The sequence below is a fragment of the Bufo gargarizans genome, chromosome 11, assembly GCF_014858855.1.
Source record: "Bufo gargarizans isolate SCDJY-AF-19 chromosome 11, ASM1485885v1, whole genome shotgun sequence".
NCBI classification, from domain to species: domain Eukaryota; kingdom Metazoa; phylum Chordata; class Amphibia; order Anura; family Bufonidae; genus Bufo; species Bufo gargarizans.
Window position 1 is genome coordinate 38,213,651 of NC_058090.1, and position 22,580 is coordinate 38,236,230.

Below are 22,580 nucleotides of genomic sequence, written 5' to 3' on the forward strand. Positions count from 1 at the left end.
GGAAGAAAGATTTTCAGCAGTACTTACCCTTTTATGACATCGCTGAATCAGTGATCTTGGCTGTGATCACCATACCGCCAGAGGCACCCCGGGTTCTTCCTCTGTGGTTTTCCTGCTCAGCCGATTATAATTGAAGGGGTTGTCCACCTTTTACCTAGTGGAAGCCCATCCTCAGGATAGACCATCACTAGCTGATCGGCTGGATTTCAACACCTCTGTACTCCTGCCAATCAGCTGTTCGGATGTAGCTTCAGTGGCGAAACTACACAGCTCCATCAACCTTGTAGTCCACGGTGCTGGTTACGACAACTCTGCTCTCATTGACTTCAAAGATAGTCCATTATTTTGTGAAGGCTGGTCAACCCCTTACATTTTTACTTAAAATCACAAATGCTTTGCTGCTGACTGCGATGGCCGCTTAGGTCTACATGAAAGGGACTTATTATCTATGCCTATCACCTATTCTGAACTCACAAAAACCATAGCCTCCCTCCCTCTACATAAATCCCTGGGCCCTGACAGATTTTCCAACCTATATTATAAAACTTTCGAAGACCTTCTTTCTCCATATTTAGCGAAATTATTCAATGAAGCCTTTCAGAACGCCACGTTTCCAGACTAAATGCTTTCAGCAACCATTGTTGCTTTACAGAAACCTGGCAAACCCTCAGATAAGCCCCAGAACTACAGACCCATTTCCCTCTTAAACACTAATCTGAAGATTTACTCTAAAATATTGGCTACTAGACTTTTAACAGTCCTTCCCCAGTCAATTAATCCAGATTAAACGGGTTTCATAAAGGGCAGGCAAATAACAGATAACACACGTAGGGTACTAAACCTTGTAGACCACGTGAACCGTAAGAAGGAGCAAGCTATACTACTAGCACAAGACGCTTGAAAAGGCGTTTGATCACCTCAATTGGTGATTTGTATTCTCAGTACTACGTAAAATGAGGTTAGGGGCGACTTTCATATCGCAATGTAGGCACTTTATTCTAAGCCTTCAGCGACGGTATTTATAAACGGTGCACTGTCTTCGCCATTTAAACTAACTAACGGCACAAGGCAAGGCTGCCGTCTTTCTCCTCTAATCTTCATACTAGCCATGGAACCACTAGCCCAAGCTATTAGGTCACATAAGGATATAAAAGGAGTGCAAATTGGAAATTGAAACCACAGTATATTGCTATACGCAGACGACATTCTATTATCCTTGACCTCCCCCTTGACAACGCTCCCGGTGGTGTTCTCGGTAATTGAAGAATACAGCCTTGTGTCGTATTATAAAGTCAACGAGTCTAAATCTCAATATCCCTGACCGAATACTCCTATCAATAAAAAGAGACTTCCCCTTGGACTGAAGACAGGAGACAATTCCTCCAGATATTCATAGCCTCTACCAACTTAACTATGCTCCCTTGTTGGACATGATCAAAAGGGATACCAAGGAATATAGCAGCTATGAGATCTCGTGGGTGGGTCGCATCGCATCTTTTCAGAGCTGTCCCGATTGTTGTCCCTCAGAAGTTCTTTAAGAAAGCACAGGAACTTCTTAATGATTTTGTATATAGAGAGGCTGAGCACTCTCCCAATGGACCACACAAAGACTATTTCAAAGACTAATTCGAAAATATTATATTAATATTTATTACACCAATATATAGATTAGGAAATGAGTAAAATAAACCATATAACAATATAACAAAATACACAATAAAAAATTTGCACAATAAAAAATTCAATATTAAAAAATATTCAGATGGAGAGCATAAATAGATAAGTCGCTGGATATGCAATAGCTGTATGCAGCTCAGGTAGATGAATGTGTCCTGATTAAGTATAAAATCGATGACAATTCGATGTTAAATAATCGACAATATGAAGTTTAGTTTAAGTCGAATAAATCTTCGAATAAATGTCCGGACTAAATTCGATATTTGCTTTCGATCGTTTTTTCGATTGTAACAATATGTTCGGTCAATATCCCCTGTATGGCAAAATGAAAAGCACACTTTCAATAGCCGTCTGACTGAAGCACACGGTGGCGTCCCACGTGGCTAATGGAGTCAGATTCGGCAGGAGCAGTGTGAGCGATTTAGCAGCCCTCAATGTGGAGATTTTCCAATGTAAGAGTGTTGGTTGTAACTCTATCGATATAAGGGTCAGGATGTTCGCTGTATGCCAGAAGAGTTCATCAGGGTAAAAATCATCAATTCAGGTTGTTAGAGTCAGGACGTCCATCAGCTGATGTGCGGGTCTTTTGAAACCATGGCTGCATTATAGTATTTTTTTTTTATGTTTTTTAATCATTTTCTTATCATTTTGCCAATAATCTTTTTTGTTGCGCAATGCAGACCTCCCACCACTGGAGGGCACAGTTATTCACAGTCCAGAAGCTAAAACCGTATGCGAGCGTCTACAATTGCCGCGCATGCGCCCTAGAAAGAAGCCGCTGATTGGTCTATTGCTGAGCAATCAGGTAGCAGGATACTGGCTGGTGAGTGTGCGGAGGAAGACAGGAGTGAAAGTGCCGTCTCACCGCCGGAGTCCGCAGAGCGCTGTCAGACATGAGTTCTATCGGGACCGGGGTGAGTGAGTGCTGTGCCCCGGAGCCGGGCTGCTTCTCCCGGGGGTGACGCCGGCTTTGTCCGGGGCTTTTACTGGAAGGAGCTGGTGCATTAGAGCGGGGGTCCAGGGGGCTTTGTGTCTCTGTGCAGTGTGGGGAGCGGGAGATCAGCAGTGCGGCCCCCGGGCTGTTACAGGGAGGGGGCAGCGCCCGGTGCTGACTCACTAGTGAAAGTGAAAGGACTGACATGTATCACTGTGCAATGAGAAGTGACACTCATTTCTAACGTTCAAGAGCTCTGCTTGCTGACAGTGAATAGAAACAGTCTGTATAGAAGATTCAACCTCTGGATCTAGAGCTGTGACACCTCTAGATGGCGGATTCTCATGTTAGTGACATCACATGGGTTGTCTGACCGCCTTCTGTATTTACGTGATTGCTGCCGCCGATCGCTGGCCTGGTGTGTGCAATAATGGCAGGTGACCGACCGTATGTGCCATGTCATAGTGCCGATTGGCGGGGGTCCCGGGAGTCCTGAGGGTAGGTGATTAATATCAAAATCCCTTTAAGCGTGTCACAGCTCTATGTGTAAAAAAATAAATAAAAAAAATTGGATTCTCTTCAGTATTTGCAATACAAACTCGGAAATTATCATTCACTATCAGCAAGCAGAGCTCTTAACTGTCAACAAGCAGATATGCAGGTCTGTCCTCTAAATTTTACATCCGAAATGAATGCCAGTGTACGGCAGTGCACTTACACATCGTGAATCCAAGTTTTTGTAATAAAAAATAAAAATTTAAATCACTGTAGTGGTTTGAGTGTGTCATGTGATAATTTGGAAGGTGGTGGACAGGTTTTATGGACAGTTCTTTCTGTGATTACAGTATGATCTGTCGGCTTCTACATTCTCACCGGATGGCAGAGTGTTCCAGGTTGAATATGCAATGAAAGCAGTGGAAAACAGTAGGTAAGTGATGATTTTCTAGGTTCCTTCTCAAATTAAAGGTCCTCTTCTGATACAATGGAGCAGATTTACTAATCCTATAGATGGCGGTAAGCTTAGGGTACGTTCACACTAGCGTTTTAGTTTTCCGGTATTGAGATCAGTCATAGGGGCTCAATACCGGAAAAAAATGCTTCCGTTTTGTCCCCATTCATTGTCAATGGGGACAAAACTGAACAGAACGGAGTGCTCCAAAATGCGTTGCGTTCCCAGACCGGAGCGCAAACCGCGACAAGTTGTATTTTACTTTCCATCCTGGGAAACTGATCAAGACTGATCCGTCATGACCCCCAATGCAAGTCAATGGGGACAAGTCTGTTTTCTCTGCCACAATAGAAAATTGATCTGTTCCCTATTGACTTTAAATGGAGTTAATGACGGATCCGTCTTGGCAGTGTTAAAGATAATACAACCGGATCCGTTCATAACGGATGCAGATGGTTGTATTATTAGTAACGGAAGCGTTTTTGCTGGACCCTGCTAGTGTGAAAGTAGCCTTCGCCCGGCTGTGTAGACCTGGACCAGATTTATCACAGGGGCTCAGGCTGGAGGGTAAATCTGGTGCAGGGATGGACACTTTTCTGACTCTATACCAACTAATGGTTGGCTGAGCCTTGTTTCATATTTGCGTTGGCTGTTCTGGCCAGTAACATCTTGCTGTTACTGGCTGGATGCGTCTGGAATGTGATCCAGTCCCATTAACTATAATGGAGTCCAGCAGAGATCCGCACAAAACCAGGCAAATATGCCAAAAATCGGGCGGACAAATACCGCTGCACGCCGTGTTTTTATGTCCGGCTATGCTAAAATTGTGGCCCGGTGTTTGCATAAAATGCTATATCTCAGGGCCTGCCCTCTTTCCAGTAAGCCAGAGGATTTCTCTAAAACTAGATGTGCCAAATTTTGGCACAGTTTACAGCAACCTCTAGATGCCCAATGTTGGTAAGTGTGGAGCACTGTTTCGTGTACGGCCTGGGGGAGCGGAGCACGACATAAGTGTATCAGCTTTGCCCAAACTGTATATAAACGCTTGTAGCTAAAAATGGATATTTATTGATATATAAAAGAGGGAAATTTTGTTGATGTATAAAAAAGGGGGAGGGAATAAAGGATATTATTATAAATATAAAAAGTAGCAGACAAATGTGAATAAACATAAGCGCTACAACAGGTAGTACCACAAATCCCAGCAATTCTAAAAACAGTCTGAAGACTTTTCTATAAAGAACTGCCTCTCAAAGGTTCTCCAAAAGACTCTCTACCATTGTTTGGAATACCGTCTTTTGGAGTCCATGTCGGATCCCTCCTTTGACTTTGTTTGTTTTTTATATTTATAACCATATCCTTTATTCCCTCTCCTTTTTTTTTTTTAATTATCAACAAAATTTAACTTTTATAGATCAATAAAAAATCAATTTTTAGTTATATTGTAGTCATATTTGATTTTTTTTCTATACTATATTTTATTCAACTATTCCAGACATTAACTATTTATACTGACAGCACCCATCTATTCCTAGGTAATGAGTGCCCTCCACATTCACTAACTTTACAGTACTTATTTCATTTTGCGGCATTGGGGCGAGCCGAGCGGAGTGAGCACCCCACCATTGTTTTCCAGGCAGGTGTAGCCACTGATCTCTGCATACCCTCTGTATAGAACGCTTGCCATACATTATTAAATTAATGATTTTGGCAAGCAAGACTGGCCAACCATCTGATGTGTACTCTTCCCAATGTCAGATGGGGGGGGGGGGAGATTAGGATTGGGCTTTTGGATTTTAACATGCCCAATCCTATTCTCAGTGGTGTGTGGCAGCATCTTATTCCCAATTCAGAATACATGCATGCTCAGACAAAGGCGTGCGTGTATTGCGGGGAGCTGTTGTCCAAATAGACAGCTACCGAAGGCCTTATTCACTTGAATGGGTCCGCAGCTGCGGTGTGGAACGGAGGCACAGAAGCACTATAGACTTGTTCTAATTTTATTTTTGCGGTGTGGACGGATCACAGACCCATTCAAGTTGAATGGGTCTGGTTCCGTCGTGGCAGCCGCACGGATGGGGCCCGTGCATTGGGGACCGCAAATTGTGGTCCTCAATGCACGGAACGGCCGAACCACCCCCATGTGCAAGAGGCCGAGAATATATGGCAAGTTTTACTGAATGACAGAGAGCAAGGCAACTAGGGGGGCTTCATATTCCCTTTTGGTTTTCATATGGGCTGTGCCTTGTCAATTACCAGTTGTCATCTGTCAGTAAAGTTCTCTATTTTGTTACTGAGAATCTGGTTTTGTGTGGTCCCTCAATGTGGGGTTCTGAATATTAGTTTATGGGACTGCTGGGGGATTCATGATATATCTACATACACACAGAGGTTGCTCCAGGAATCCCATTGACTCCATTAAAAGAAGTGATAGGGTTAGGTTTGATGGATAAGCCCCAAAATTGGAGACAGAAAATATTGCTAATGTTCCTATCAGGGCTGTGGAGTCGGAGGCAATTTTGGGTACCTGGAGTCGGAGTCTGCAAAAATACTCTGACTCCTACTAAATATAAATTGGAATAAAAAAAAAGCAAGTTTAAATGTCCCAATTCACAAAAAGTTGTAATTAATTACTTCTCTACTGTAAGAATAAAGGCCAATGCATGCAGTGCGTCACATTACCGCAAAACGAACACGTTAAGTGACCGTGAAGAAGCATGCTTTTCATATGCTTCACTATATGGCACGCAACGCACAGTTAAGGAGCTGTTACAGGGAATGCAACGCCCATGGTTAACCTAGCCTCTCACTGATAACTGATTAATTTATGTTTTTTAAAGTACTAAAAGAAGTTGAAAAGTATGATCGCTCATCAAAACTTACTGTAGAAGAAGCCATCCTTGTTTATCCAGAGATCATTAGTGATGTGGCCAGAATGGTTACTGCAATGCCACCCACCCAATCAGTGTAGAAAGTCTGATTTAAGAGTCTCTATGAAAGAGGATCTGGCAGAGGCAATTCTCTTCCTTAGGACTCTACATTGAATTGATTTTAAAGAGGACCTTTCACCTTAAAAATTTTTTTAACTAAGACTATAGCGTTACTTACATGCCCCCATGATTTCTTGAACGTTAATTCTTTTTTCATTCTGTGCCCCCGTTTGTCCGCTATGCCCCCCGGAATAATTCCCGCTGTCTATGCTAATGAGCCAGCCTCAAATGGGCTGGCTTTAAAAGTTCTCCCGGTCGTGCCTTCCATCTTCTCCCTGGCACGGAGCGCATCCAATCAGCGCGCTCCGCTCTTAGCCAGGGAGAAGACGCTCCAGTTCTCGCGAGACTTCAGAGAACTGGAGCGATTTCGTCTATCACGACCGGGAGAACTTTTAAAGCCAGCCCATTTGAGGCTGGCTCATTAGCATAGACGGTGGGAATTAATCCCGGGGCATAGCGGACAAACGGGGGCACAGAATGAAAAAAGAATTAACGTTCAAGAAATCATGGGGGCATGTAAGTAACGCTATAGTCTTAGTTAAAAAATTTTTTTTTAGGTGAAAGTCCTCTTTAAATTGCATTTGCTATAACTACATTCCAAGATTAATATATTTCCAGATTTTGTTCTTAGTTCATATACATACAGACCAAAAGTACAGACCAAAAGTTTGGACACACCTTCTCATTCAAAGAGTTTTCTTTATTTTCATGACTATGAAAATTGTAGATTCACACTGAAGGCATCAAAACTATGAATTAACACATGTGGAATTATATACATAACAAAAAAGTGTGAAACAACTGAAAATATGTCATATTCTAGGTTCTTCAAAGTAGCCACCTTTTGCTTTGATTACTGCTTTGCCCACTCTTGGCATTCTCTTGATGAAAATGGTCTTCCAACAGTCTTGAAGGAGTTCCCAGAGATGCTTAGCACTTGTTGGCCCTTTTGCCTTCACTCTGCGGTCCAGCTCACCCCAAACCATCTCGATTGGGTTCAGGTCTGGTGACTGTGGAGGCCAGGTCATCTGGCGCAGCACCCCATCACTCTCCTTCATGGTCAAATAGCCCTTACACAGCCTGGAGGTGTGTTTGGGGTCATTGTCCTGTTGAAAAATAAATGATGGTCCAACTAAACGCAAACCGGATGGAATAGCATGCCACTGCAAGATGCTGTGGTAGCCATGATGGTTCAGTATGCCTTCAATTTTGAATAAATCCCCAACAGTGTCACCAGCAAAGCACCCCCACACCATCCCACCTCCTCCTCCATGCTTCACGGTGGGAACCAGGCATGTAGAGTCCATCCGTTCACCTTTTCTGTGTCGCACAAAGACACGGTGGTTGGAACCAAAGATCTCAAATTTGGACTCATCAGACCAAAGCACAGATTTCCACTGGTCTAATGTCCATTCCTTGTGTTCTTTAGCCCAAACAAGTCTCTTCTGCTTGTTGCCTGTCCTTAGCAGTGGTTTACTAGCAGATATTCTACCACTGAAGGCCTGATTCACACAGTCTCCTCTTAACAGTTGTTCTAGAGATGTGTCTGCTGCTAGAACTCTGTGTGGCATTGACCTGGTCTCTAATCTGAGCTGCTGTTAACCTGCGATTTCTGAGGCTGGTGACTCGGATGAACTTATCCTCCGCAGCAGAGGTGACTCTTGGTCTCTTCCTTGGGTCCGCATGTGAGCCAGTTTCTTTGTAGCGCTTGATGGTTTTTGTGACTGCACTTGGGGACACTTTCAAAGTTTTCCCAATTTTTCGGACTGACTGACCTTCATTTCTTAAAGTAATGATGGCCACTTGTTTTTCTTTACTTAGCTGCTTTTTTCTTGCCATAATACAAATTCTAACAGTCTATTCAGTAGGACTATCAGCTGTGTATCCACCTGACTTCTCCACAACGCAACTGATGGTCCCAACCCCATTTATAAGGCAAGACATCCCACTTATTAAACCTGACAGGGCACACCTGTGAAGTGAAAACCATTTCAGGTGACTACCTCTTGAAGCTCATCAAGAGAATGCCAAGAGTGTGCAAAGCAGTAAAAAAGGTAGCTACTTTGATGAACCTAGAATATGACATATTTTCAGTTGTTTCACACTTTTTTGTTATGTATATAATTCCACATGTGTTAATTCATAGTTTTGATGCCTTCAGTGTGAATCTACAATTTTCATAGTCATGAAAATAAAGAAAACTCTTTGAATGAGAAGGTGTGTCCAAACTTTTGGTCTGTACTGTAGATAAGCTTTTTGTTCTAAAACAACCAAATAATGTGGTTTGCATTTTTGAACTGGTAAAGTTCCTGTTCCTGATGTATATGCCTGCTGCTACTATCCAGCCACTTGATAAAAAAAAAACTTTGTTGTTTTCATTGTGTTTCTTTTGCTTAAACTGTTCAATACAGTAGAGACTGTTGTCTTCCTAGCCAGTAGTTCTGTGGTAATGACATGTATGTTGCCTTTCTTTCCTTCAAGGAATGTATAAAATACATTTGCATATTAAATACAGAGGAGTCAGGAAGTACCAAAAACTTATCTACCGACTCCACAGGCCTGGTTCCTATATTTATTAAAGGGGTTTTCTAAGTGTTTGTTGCTGATAGGATAGGTGATCAGTGGGGGTCTGACACCCAGGACCTCTGCCGATCAGCTTTTTGAGAAGGTATCGGCGCTCTCAGTGGCGCCAGGGCCTTCTCTCAGCTCACCGAGCACAGTGCCATGCACTTGATAGTGGTTGTGCTTAGTATCACAGCTCAGCCCCATTAGCTTCTATGGGGCTGAGCTGCTCCTAGGCCATGTGACCAATGAACATGATGTCACTGGCCTCGGAAAAGCTGAGAGAAGGCCACAGCACTACTGCGAGTGCCGGTGCCTTCTCACACAGCTGATCGGCGGGGTTGGACCTGCATTGATCAGATGCTGATGACTTCTCCAGAGGATAGGTCGTCAGTAAAAAAAAATAAAACTTGGAAAAGCACTTTAACACAGCGCAAGGGCGAGTAGTGAACAGCAATACTGAGGTGAAAAGGCAGCGTAGAGTCCCACCCTCCACTGCTGCGCCATTTATTATACCTCTCTTTTTCAGCACGGCCATTGGCATCAGATGTAAGGATGGCGTTGTGTTTGGCGTAGAGAAGCTTGTGTTATCTAAACTGTATGAAGAAGGTTCTAACAAGCGCATCTTCAATGTGGATCGGCACGTGGGCATGGTAAGGAAAGCAAACTCTGTCCGGACTGATGCACTGGGTTATGTCAGGAAGCAAGGAAATGGGGCGTGACACGGGGATTCAAAGACAAAAATAGAGCGCCACCTCTTGCCCTACAATAGGCATAACGGTGTATCAGTATTCAACAGTGTTCCTTTTAAAGGGAAATTCACTGTTGCACCAGGCACAATGCCTTGGAGGCCTAGCCCAGCTGAATACCTTTCACTTAGCAATCCCCTGCTTCATTCTGCTGGAAAAGTGCTTTTAATCCATATGAAAATGAGCAGGTAAAGGGGTTATCCAACCCCTATAATGCCTGCCCAAATTCCCGTTCCCCCTCACACTGATTGTACTTACCTCGCTTATGATGCCCACCTGGCCCCAGCTGCATCTCCCCGTTGTACGGATTAAATCATCCGGCGAAGGCGGGGGGGGGGGGCCTGCTATTGGCTGCTCCCCCAATCGCTGGATATGCGACGGCCGTGCGGGCATCAGAAGTGACAGGGAGCGAGGTAAGTACAATCTGTGTGAGGGGCCCAGGCATTTGGGGGAGGGGGGGCATTATAGGAGTTGGATAACCCCTTTAAAGGGTTTCTACCACTTGCTTTGCACACATTTCGTTTTCAGACTAGCGATCCGCTAGTGTCTGATGTACAATACAAGCTAAGTATTATATTCTTCTGTTCGGCCGTTTGGTTTAAAAAAAGCACTTTTATATTTATGCAAATGAGCCTCTAGGTGCTATGCGGGCGTCTTTTCAGCACCTAGAGGCTCCGTCTACCTTCATAAACTGCCGCCCAGCTCGTCGCTCCAGCACGCCCATCTCCTAGTGAATTCGATCCTCCCCCTGCTTCTGGCGTCTGAAATCTCGCGCCTGCGCCGTTCGTCTCTGCATTCGGCGCAGGTGCAGTGGAAATGTCTGAGCAGGGAGCGGTCAGACATTGACTGCGCCTGCGCCGAATGCAGAGACGAATGGCGCAGGCGCAAGATTTCAGACGCCAGAAGCAGGGGGAGGATCGAATTCACTAGGAGATGGGCGTGCTGGAGCGACGAGCTGGGCGGCAGTTTATAAGGTAGACGGAGCCTCTAGGTGCTGAAAAGACACCCACATAGCACCTAGAGGCTCATTTGCATAAATATAAAAGTGCTTTTTTAAACCAAACGGCCGAACAGAAGAATATAATACTTAGCTTGTATTGTACATCAGACACTAGCGGATCGCTAGTCTGAAAACGAAATGTGTGCAAAGCAAGTGGTAGAAACCTTTTAAGTGCATCTAGGGTGGGCTTGAGCCACTCTGTGCACTCTTGCTCCTCCTGCTTCCTATGCTATCTTAGAAAATAATATGTCATTTTTTGGGTGGTGAATACAAAAAGCAATATTTTTTTTCAATTGTTTTCTTTCACCATAGGGGATAAGTTACACGATAATTGTGTAACTCCAGTCATAATGGATGCAGCGTTAGCACATATGTGGAGATTTTATGTTTGCACATTTTTTTTTGTTTTTTTTCAATGTAAAGAAATGTTATTTTTATTTACTATTTAACAGGTCCTCGAAGGGATTTTAATAGGCTATCTTTTTTTTTAATTTTTTTATATTTATTCTCATGTACTGCTTTTGCAGTACAAGAGAATTATACTGTCAGTGCTATACTGACAGTCACCAGCAGGCTGTGCCAGAGAGGCGTTCCCTGCTAGGATACACTGAAGGGAGGGCTGGGGCCTTAATGAGGCTTCAGGCTGCTGTGTACTGACATTCGCATCCCGCAATATAATTTGTGAGGTGCTTATGGGCGACAGAGTCCGCTCCCGCCGGAATACAGCTTAGATGCCGTGGTTGCTATTCATGCGGCATCTAATGGATTAAATGGCCCAGGTTGGCGCTTCTGTCAGTCTGGGCCATTAGAGCAGGACGCCGGCTCTCATATCGAGGGCTTGAAACCAGTGCATTGCCTACACTGGGCCACCATAAAAAGGCCCATTAGTGACCGTCATAAAAAAGCATATTGGCTGTCACAAGGGGGTTAAGAAGATACAGGATGTCTTAAAGGGGCTGTTTGGTCTTAGGAAATATATCATCAGAAAATTGCCTGCTTAAATCACGTTTTTGTGTTAAACATTTTTATTTTTTTACATTTTCCATGTCGCTATCTATATTTAAAAAGTGTGCTTAATCCTGCAATTAGCACACTGGCCACTAGGCCTAATATTCGTTCATGATTTCCTGTTCTGTACAGGTAACTTTTCAACAGTCATCTCATTATCTCAAGCAGGGTCGCACTGACAGATATCACCTATATATAGACATCACAATCCACCATTTTACAGTAGGTGATACCACAGCTCATCTACTCCCTCCTGACCAATGCACAGGTCAAAGAGCATGTCTTGAAAAATCTCCCATATAATTCAATCAAGTCCCCTCCTGACCATTGTGCTTATGGCTCATGCAGCTGCAACACAGGAATAACGTATTTTAGGCCTGGCAGCCAGTGTGAAGATTGCAAGATTATATACTTTCTTTTTTTTTTATATCGATAACGATTTGGAATAATTAAATAAAACTCCAAAAATTCTTTAAAATAATGCTTAAAATAAAAACGTGATTTAAACAATGGCTCATTTTCTGATGACATTTCCTTTAAATCAGGCATCTCAAACGGCGGCCCTCCAGCTGTTGTAAAACTACAACTCCCACAATGCCCTGCTGTAGGCTGTCCGGGCATGCTGGGAGTTGTAGTTTTGCAACAGCTGGAGGGCCGCAGTTTGAGATGCCTGCTTTAAATGGTCACTAACGTTTCACACAACTATGTGCAAGCGACCACAAGAAACTTTGTAATACATTTCATCAGTGATAAATGTCTAGTTCTGCTGTTATCAGCCGTTTACCAGACTGCTGGCTTTAAAAAAAGCCTGTATAATTTCAGTATCTGTATTGTGGCTATAGACTCCAGCTAGTTCCATCTATTAGCGCAGTGTCAGGAAGGGTATTCCTATCCGGTTTTATGTAACTAATGTAGTGTATTTCACTAGTGATTAAGCAGCTTTCTAACAGGGGTGTGAAAACCGTATCGCCTGACGCCCGGGACATGCACTTCCGGGTGCCATGCAGGTAGTATGTTCAGTAGCTTAGCCCTGCTGCGGGCAAGTAGCAGGGCTGAGACGGCTTTGTTTACCGGAGCAGTGGATCGGCGACGAGCTGGGGGCGTGGATCGGCGGTGACCGAGCAGTGGGGCGTAGAGCACTGCCAGAGCGGTGGCGGGGGGTGGGTGGCGCATGGTGTAGTGACAGTGTGGGGAAGAAGAAATGACAGGGGTGGAGCAATGAAAGGTTCTGTCACGTCTCCGGGGGAGGAGCAGTGACAGAGCCAGGGGCATTGATAGAACTCTCCACGCTGCCAGCATCCCTCAGCCACATAAGCTGCTAATTTGCCTAAACCACCTAGAGGTACGGGTAGTAATGTGCTAAGAGCAAGAGTGTGCACTAAACTAATTGTCTGTGATCACGATAAGGCCTCGTTCACACCAGGCAGTGCATTCCGGCCTGATTCTGTCCAGAATGCACTGCACCGCATTGCGGCCGGCTAACTATATTGTGGGGGCAGGAGGGGGCGTAGTGGTCTGTTGAAGTGATTGGCACCATGACCATGCCCAACGGCTGCAATGCAATCGGCTGCACAGGATCGCAAGGCACATTATTCCTGCGGTCCAGTCCAAACAAAATGCTGCAAGCGGCATTGTGACCGGACCTCGGCATAATTGTGCCTTGCGATCCCGTGCATCCGATCGCCTGTGGCTACGGTGCCATTCACTTCAATGGATCGTCACGCCCCCTCCTGCCCCACAACATAGTGAGCCGGCCGCGATGTAGTGCATTCTGGACAGAATTATCCGGTGTGAACGAGGACTAAACTTAGTCATTTCACACCACAGACTGGAACGCAAGCCAGCCACCTCCCTGCATAAGTAAGCGTGGCGGGGCATTGAAATATGGTTTTGATTTAAAATTATTTTTTGTATCGGACAAGTAGATCGAGCCCCTGCTTTCAGTCCTTCGACAAGTAGTTTTTTTTTTATTTTTTTTCAATTTCCACACCCCTGTTTCTAATGTCCTCTGATGAAGAATATTTCCACACCCTGCCTTCACAGCCCTTGATGTCAAGGACTGGACACAAACAGAAATGGCTCTGTCCCTAAATTTCTGCAGAAGCTGCATTCTTTGAGATTCCATGTTCTTGCGATGTCAGATCTAGTTGCGGGGGGCCACCTTTGGGACCCACTTCCACCTTCAGACCAAGGCCCCCTGAATGGAGAGAGAACCCATTGCCTCTGCACTGGCCCGACTGTTTCCAGCAGTCCGATATCGGTGAACTGAGAGATGGCCGTGAAACCCCGACCCAGAGCTGTTTGGGGAGGACATAGCGCTTGTACAGTGCTCAGGGTAATTACACTGCACAGCCACCGCAATGTCAACAGCGTAAAGGTAAATACTTGTACGCTGCATTCTTTTCAAACAGCTGATCTGATATCCTGAGGGTAGTTCATCAATATGGGAAAGCCGATGACCACTATAAAGGGAAATCTGGGTGCCCAAGGAAGAGGAAAGCCTCATGAAGTACTGTGGTGAACAATGTTTTCTGTGTCCTACAATCCTGCCTTGATGATTTGTAGGCTGTTGCTGGACTCTTGGCAGATGCTCGGTCCCTGGCAGACATTGCTCGAGAGGAAGCTTCCAACTTTAGATCAAACTATGGATATGACGTTCCACTGAAGGTATGGTAGTCCTCCGACTGATGTTTACCCCACATTTTGGTCTGTATTATTACTTATGTCACGTTCTTGTTTCTTTGCAGCATCTTGCCGACAGAGTGTCTATGTACGTACATGCCTATACGCTATACAGTGCCGTTAGACCTTTTGGATGCGGGTAAGAAATCAAAGAGCCTTTCAGGCAGTTACTAATATGGTCTAACGTTTTATGTCATTTTATATTAATCCGCTCTGTGCTGCACCCACAGATGCAATGGAATAAGTGCTCGGTAACCCGGCATGACCCATGTAAGATTGGTGGCACAGTGTATATAATACAGCCATGAGTATTGGCCCTCTAGTAGAGAATATGAACTGTCAGTTGTGGGTACAGATACCCCTTTACCAATGTTTTGCATACCTTTGTTTGATGTGAGCATGTTAGGAATGGCAAATACCTGTTTTTCATGTCGGCACTTACCTTCCCCTGTTCTCAGCATCCCTGCACCCTGACATGATGTTTACAAGAAGAACTTCCTGTGTTCATCAGCTTCCTTCTCTGAGTTTTCTAATTAATCCCACCATGCTTTGCTCTGTGATGTTTTCCAGGGATGGCTCTGCCTAGCTAACATGGAGGGGGAGGTGTAGGGGGCATGGCTACTAGGGCTGCAACGATTAATCGATGTAATCGATTATATTCGATAACTGGATTCGTTGTCGACGAATCCAGTTATCGAATAATCGCCGATTCGTTGCTATTCGGGCGGGCGCTGCATCTTTATTTTACCTTTTTACAATGACGCTCCCGCTCCTGTAACAGCCAGGCAGAGCGGACGGCGGCGTAACGTCACTCAATCACGTGACGCGCCTGCTCCGCCTCCTTCATTCATGAAGTGGGCGGAGCAGGCGCGTCACGTGATTGAGTGACGTTACGCCGCCGTCCGCTCTGCCTGGCTGTTACAGGAGCGGGAGCGTCATTGTAAAAAGGTAAAATAAAGATGCAAGCGCCGGGGCTGTTAGGGGGAAGGGGGGTCTGTGTATAGCACTGCTATGGGGAGGGGGGAGGATCTGTGTATAGCACTGCTATGGGGAGGAGGGGGGGTCTGTGTATGGCACTGCTATGGGAAGGGGGGTCTGTGCACTGTTATGAGGAAAGGGATCTGTGCACTGTTATGCCCATAACAGTGCACATATCCCCCTCTCCATAACTACGCCGTCCACAGATCCCCCATAATAGTGTCGTCCACAGATCCCCCATAAGTGTCGTCCACAGATCCCCCATAAACGCCGTCCACAGATCCCCCATAAACGCCGTCCACAGATCCCCCATAAACGCCGTCCACAGATCCCCCATAAACGCCGTCCACAGATCCCCCATAATAGTGTCGTCCACAGATCCCCCATAAACGCCGTCCACAGATCCCCCCATAAGTGTCGTCCACAGATCCCCCCATAAGTGTCGTCCACAGATCCCCCCATAAGTGTCGTCCACAGATCCCCCATAAGTGTCGTCCACAGATCCCCCATAAGTGTCGTCCACAGATCCCCCATAAGTGTCGTCCACAGATCCCCCATAAGTGTCGTCCACAGATCCCCCATAAGTGTCGTCCACAGATCCCCCCATAAGTGTCGTCCACAGATCCCCCCATAAGTGTCGTCCACAGATCCCCCCATAAGTGTCGTCCACAGATCCCCCCCCATAAGTGTCGTCCACAGATCCCCCCCCATAAGTGTCGTCCACAGATCCCCCCCCATAAGTGTCGTCCACAGATCCCCCCCCATAAGTGTCGTCCACAGATCCCCCCATAAGTGTCGTCCACAGATCCCCCCATAAGTGTCGTCCACAGATCCCCCCATAAATGTCGTCCACAGATCCCCCCATAAATGTCGTCCACAGATCCCCCATAAGTGTCGTCCACAGATCCCCCATAAGTGTCGTCCACAGATCCCCCATAAGTGTCGTCCACAGATCCCCCATAATAGTGTCGTCCACAGATCCCCCATAATAGTGTCGTCCACAGATCCCCCATAAGTGTCGTCCACAGATCCCCCATAAGTGTCGTCCACAGATCCCCCATAAGTGTCGTCCACAGATCCCCCATAAGTGTCGTCCACAGATCCCCCATAAGTGTCGTCCACAGATCCCCCATAAGTGTCGTCCACAGATCCCCCATAAGTGTCGTCCACAGATCCCCCATAAGTGTCGTCCACAGATCCCCCATAAGTGTCGTCCACAGATCCCCCATAAGTGTCGTCCACAATTTGTTTTAATATGGCCTTTGAACATAATTTTTCAAGTAAGATCATATAAACCTCTGTTTTGTAATTTTGTCGTTTTTCCCGATTAATCGATTAATCGTAGAAATTAATCGGCAACTAATCGATTATTCAAATAATCGTTAGCTGCAGCCCTAATGGCTACTACAGAGTGGACAGTGTGACAGGCGGAGAAACATTACAGAGCAAAGCATGCTGGAATTAACAAACCCAGCAGAAAGCTGGTGGAAACAGGAAGTTCTGCATGTAAGCATCCTGCCAGGATGCAGTTCTGATGAGAACCGGGCAAAGAAAGTGCGGACATAAACAGGTATACTCTGAGCAGATTAAAACATGTATTATGAAACTGGAGAATACTTTTAAGATGAGTAAAGTAGTAATTAGTGTTGAGCGAAGAGAGCTTCGGATGCTTCATTCAAAACTTCAGAATAATGCTGTACGGAGATCCGTCTCCGTATAGTATTAGAATGTGTGGGCTCCGGTGAGCCAAAGTTAGTTGTTCGCGAAGTTGCGTGTGACTTTGTTGTAGGGATCGCTGATAGCCAATAACTTATACCGATATTCCCTATTCACCCTAATAGAGCTCTATTAGGGTGAATAGGATCTACACTGTCCCTGCTGCCCTGTGCAGGGAGCTCACCATGGCAGCAGGGCTTCAGTAGCGTCCTGGCTGCCATAGTAACCAATTGGAGCCCTGCCATTACACTGCTGGGGCTCCGATCAGAATTCCCACTGCCACCAATGAAATTACTTCGGTTTGGGGGGGGGACGACGACGGACCCTGTGGACACTGCCACCAATGACTTTAATACTGGGGAGGGGGTGCACTGCCACCAATGATAATTAACCTTTAATACAGATGCAGGAGGTTGGTACAGCCGGTGCCCGCCTCCTGTATTTGTATTAAAATTATCATTGGTGGCACAGTAGCCAGTCACCTGCTATGCTGGCTGCTTGACTCTGGGGAGGACACTCAGGAGGAGGAGGCTGCTGCCGTTTGCTGAGCACACTAGCTGAGACGGCGCAGCGGTAAACCCTCCTCCTGCTTTAATATTAGCCAGACATTCATTTGTGGCAGTGTTGTGGGCAGCTTCAGAGCCCGCTAATTTTATTGGGCTCTGCAGCGGCTGCGTCATAGGAGGGAGGGATTCCATCCCCCCTCCTCCACTGACTCTGGCCACTGAACATAGCGCCACCAAGCGCCATGTTTTCTCATAAGCGAGCAGCGCTGGACGCATTGTCGGCAAGGTTAGATACAGATAACTTTGAAAATCATGAATATCGTCCAATAATAGCGGTAGATCCCTACTTTGTTGAATAACTTTGGTAGTTGATTTTTAAAGTGGAAAACCACTTTAAAACTTGAAACTGAACTCCGCTTCGGTTCCCAGGTACAAGTCGGTACCAGTTTCAGTTTTTCACATCTTAGAAAGTTTTGTTTTTTTTTTATTTTACTCTTGTATCTGTTCTTGGCTTTTTTTTTTTTAAATAGAAAAATGATTGAAAAGCAGACATTTTAACAGGGTTTCTGAGAATCCAAATTGGATTCCTCAGGATAGGTCACAATATCTGGTCAGTGAGGTCTAACTCTCGGCACTACCACTGATTAGCTCGTTGAAAAGGCTGCTGTGCTCGGCCGCCTCCTAGGCCAGTGATGTCGCTATACATTGGGCCTGAGCTGCCCCTAGGCCATGTGACCATTCAAGTGAATGGACCTGGGCTGCAATACCAAGTACAATGCTGTGAGAAGGCCGCAGTGGCGTGGTGCTTTCAAGCAGCTGATTCCCTGATCTTATATTGATGACCTATCCTAAAGATAGGTTATCAATACTGTGCTCTCAAAAAAAAAAAAAAAAAAAATTAGCCTTTTTTAACATTTTTATTCCTATTTATTTCCTCATTGGGGGATCTTAGAGACCCTAAGAAAAAGGGATTGTTAGAGAACCACTGTAATAGCTGTTCATATTTGTGTTTTTTATTTTTTGCAGCTTTATGTTGGGATCTTACAATGAAGATGATGGCTCACAGCTGTACATGGTCGACCCATCTGGTATAGCCTATGTAAGTCTGAATTACCTTTTTGATTTATTGGTGCATCAGCTTGTGTGTGTGTGTATATACAGGTGAAACTTGAAAAATTTTAATATTGTGCAAAAGTCAATTTAATTCAGTAATGAAAAGGAATTGCATTAATGCAGCTTAAAATTAGAATTTTGTGATAAGGTTCAGTATTCTAGGCTCAAAGTGTCAGACTCTAGGCAACTAATTAATCCATACCCCCTGAGCAAAGGGCACCTGAGATTGTGACTTTGGGGTTTCATAAGCTGTAAGCCGTAATCATCCAAATTATAACAAATAAAGGCTTGGAATATCTCGCTTTGCCTGTAATGAGTCTCTCATGTTAGTTTCACCTTTTAATTTGCATTACCGAAATAAATTAACTTTGCACGATATTCTAATTTTTCGCGTTTCACCTGTATGCGTCTGTGGACATAGTTCCACGTGGGTTCATCTAGAACTCCCATCGTCTGCCGTTCTCTGTGTGTACAGATGAATAGCACTGCAGGCTGACACGATCATATAGTATAATGACTTTTCTTGTACAAGGCCCGAGCATTCATTTCAGGAAGATGTAGGGCACAGCAACCTTACAATCTCATGTGGTTTTTGCTTATGAAGTACAAGTGTGCTCGTCCACCAGCGACAGCTTTGCAGGGACGGTGTGAGTCAAGTTTCGGCATGACCCGGGCGTGCGTGCTGTGTTCCTAGATTTCCTGTAATTCACTGACATGCTCCGTAAGCCGTCAGGGCTGATGACAAACAGATTGCACTTACCTCAGTCTTGTTTCATCGCGCACACCTTAGTTGAGGTGACTTGAAGCTGAATAACAGGTGGAGTTTCTGCTTAACAGGACACCACTATAGTTCATCCGCCCTTTTAACTAACTTATGTGTTTCTGCTTTATGATGTTAATGGTGAATCATTGCTGTCTCCACTCCTCAGGGTTATTGGGGATGTTCCATTGGGAAAGCCAAGCAGGCAGCCAAGACAGAGATTGAAAAACTCCAGGTGAGTCTGACAAAGACGTGCAGGAACAGTGCTATCACTTTGTGATTCCCTCCACGTTCCAGAACAAAGTAAGGTTTCCTTGGCGGTAAATGGATCCGGCCGTGAAGTCTCTGGGGATTACCAGATCTGGCCTAGCTGGATACCCCATTGACTATAATGGGATCCAGCCGCTTTCCTGACAAACTGCTGATGCTGGATCCCATTATAGTCAATGGGGTCCAGCAGTCTCTGGTGAACTCTGCCGAAACAGCCGGCCTGATCCATTGACCGCAAGTGTAAACCTACCCTAAGCCGTAATTTTAAATATGATGTAAAGGTTACTGCCCTGTAATCTATTGTTAGTCATAGTGGTCACAGATGTAAGTAAAAGATGACAGCAATACCTCTCCTCAAAGTTTACATGTGCATCTGTACATGCAACTACTCGCTTATCACTGAATTCTTGGAGTTGGTTACTATCTGTTCTTTTGTTTTTTCCCCCTCAGATGAAGGAAATGACCTGTAAGGAAGTGGTGAAAGAAGTAGCAAAAATGTAAGTACAGTGTTTTCTGTAGGCCACAGGACTAGCAGCGGAAGCTGTAGACCTCTACGTCTCTCAAAAGAATGGACGGATCAGATCTTTGCTGGGGCTGATTTGAGCTGCTCTCGGGCAGAGAACCCTTCTCTATAATGTCCCAGTGAGACGTTTGTCTTGTAAGGCCCCTTGCAGACGAGTGTGTGTCCCACTGCGAGTCCGCAGCGCAGCTCCCGTCCTGACGCAGTCACATAGCATCATAAATCAATATAATGCTATGTAACCCTTACAGTTCTGAAATGTATTGGATAGCACTGACATAGTGCTACCAGTGTTATCCAATACATTCCAGAACTGTAAAAAAAAGTTACATAGCACCATAAATCAATATAATATGTGGCCCCACCAGTGCTGGGAGGTCAGGCCGGGTGACACAAGCTTGTCTGCAAGGGGCCTAACTGCTAACACGTGGAACTTATCTACTCTCACCTTTTCTTTCAGAATCTATATTGTCCATGATGAAGTAAAAGATAAAGCCTTTGAACTGGAGCTGAGTTGGGTTGGAAAAAGTAAGACTTTTTAATTTGTTGTCTAGATTACTAGTTATATCAGTGCTGCAGATATCTTTCACGGGTAGTTTGGCTATTAATTCAGGTGCACTAATTGGTTTATCCATTTGTAGTCGTCATATAGCCAAAGTGCATATGCTGGCTGTAAGAAGACAGATTTCACAGGTGGCATGTTAGGCTAGTTTCACATTTGCTGTTCCTGCATACATCGCCACTGGACCCCAATATAGTCAATGGGGGCAGGTGGCAGTATCCAGCAATGCCCGATCTGGAGGACTCCAGCAGGCTGTTCTTTACTGGAACAGCCTCCTGGAGAATTCTTCCCCAGCTGTAAAACTAACAGAAAACCTCCCTGTTGAAGTAGACAACCATTAATGAGTTTTACTGGGAGTAAAATATTGATCCCCTACCCTCAGGCTAGGTCCTCGATTATCTGAGTGGTGGGGTTATGATTCTCTGCATCACCACTTTTGAGCTGTTTGAAGAAGCTGTGATGCTCCAACCTCGTCATAGTTTACCAAGTATAGTGATTGTGCTTGATATTGCAGTCCGGGCCTATTCCATTGACTAGGCCACGAGACCAATGAATATGACATCACTGACCTAGGAAGAGGCTGTAACCTCTTCACTCAGCAGAGGCGCTGTGAGTCGGACCCCCACACCTCAGATATTGATGAACTATCCTAAAGACAGTCCATCAATATTAAGCTCCTGGAAAACCTTTGTGGTGTACATGTGAAAGTAGAACATAAAATGACAAAGAATCGCATTATACTCCAATGCAAAATTTTATTTTCTGACAGTAACTAATGGAAGACATGAAATTGTACCAAAAGAGATCAGAGAAGAAGCAGAGAAATATGCAAAGGTAGAAAGAAAAAAAAACCAGTGAGTTTTGTATTTCGGTCTTTGGTTCAGAACGAGCTCTGACACTAGTCTTGCTTTTTCTCTGGCAGGAATCTTTAGAAGAAGAGGACGACTCCGATGATGACAACATGTAATTTTACTTTTGTTTCTGCTCAACTACTTCAACTTTACTCTTATCACCATTTTTATATGTATGGACCTGAATCAAACATGTGGAAACCGGCATTAAACCACTGTTTACACAGCTTGTGTCACTGGAATTGTTGTACTGCTCACCAGTAAGACCAGCAACTGCTTTACTTCTCCCCTCGCAGGATGGCAAGGCAGTGGTCTGCTTTAGAAAACAGTTTCAATGGGGACTGTGCAGTAATAGCCCATTACTCATGTGGTGATGGTGCCAGATTCCCATGCAGATTATATCTGAGGGCTCTTGTACTTGAGCATATCAGCGAGGAGTATGTCAGTTTGACAACCTGTCCCACCCTCTGTATAGGTATACAGTGACACAACCACTGACTCAGGGCAAAAAGCAAAGCATGTCAAATAAACCTACCACGCAGTAAGCTTTTATTTTTGCAGAGCTCGCTGTCTAGGAGCATGGTAAGGATATACACATACCAGCCCAACACCCAAACGAGCCCAATTGATACGTATGCTGGGAGCTTTTCCTGGCATATACACAAATGTAGGCATCAGACGCAGTTTGTTCCAGGCTTGTGATATTGATGATGAGCGAATTAACTTTGGATGAAACATCTGAAGTCGATTCGC

General features: G+C 44.9%; 1 protein-coding gene across 1 annotated transcript; it reads left to right on the forward strand.

The window, feature by feature from the left end:
- Positions 1-2,457: 2,457 nt before the first annotated feature.
- Positions 2,458-22,053, forward strand: PSMA3 (proteasome 20S subunit alpha 3). The gene is made up of 11 exons (XM_044272403.1): positions 2,458-2,591; positions 3,457-3,539; positions 9,642-9,765; positions 14,435-14,536; positions 14,617-14,690; positions 18,778-18,850; positions 19,794-19,859; positions 20,345-20,391; positions 20,875-20,942; positions 21,746-21,810; positions 21,899-22,053. The coding sequence occupies exons 1-11, from the start codon at positions 2,571-2,573 to the stop codon at positions 21,941-21,943; spliced, it is 768 nt and encodes a 255-aa protein (XP_044128338.1). The 5' UTR covers positions 2,458-2,570; the 3' UTR covers positions 21,944-22,053.
- The last annotated feature ends 527 nt before the right edge of the window (positions 22,054-22,580 follow it).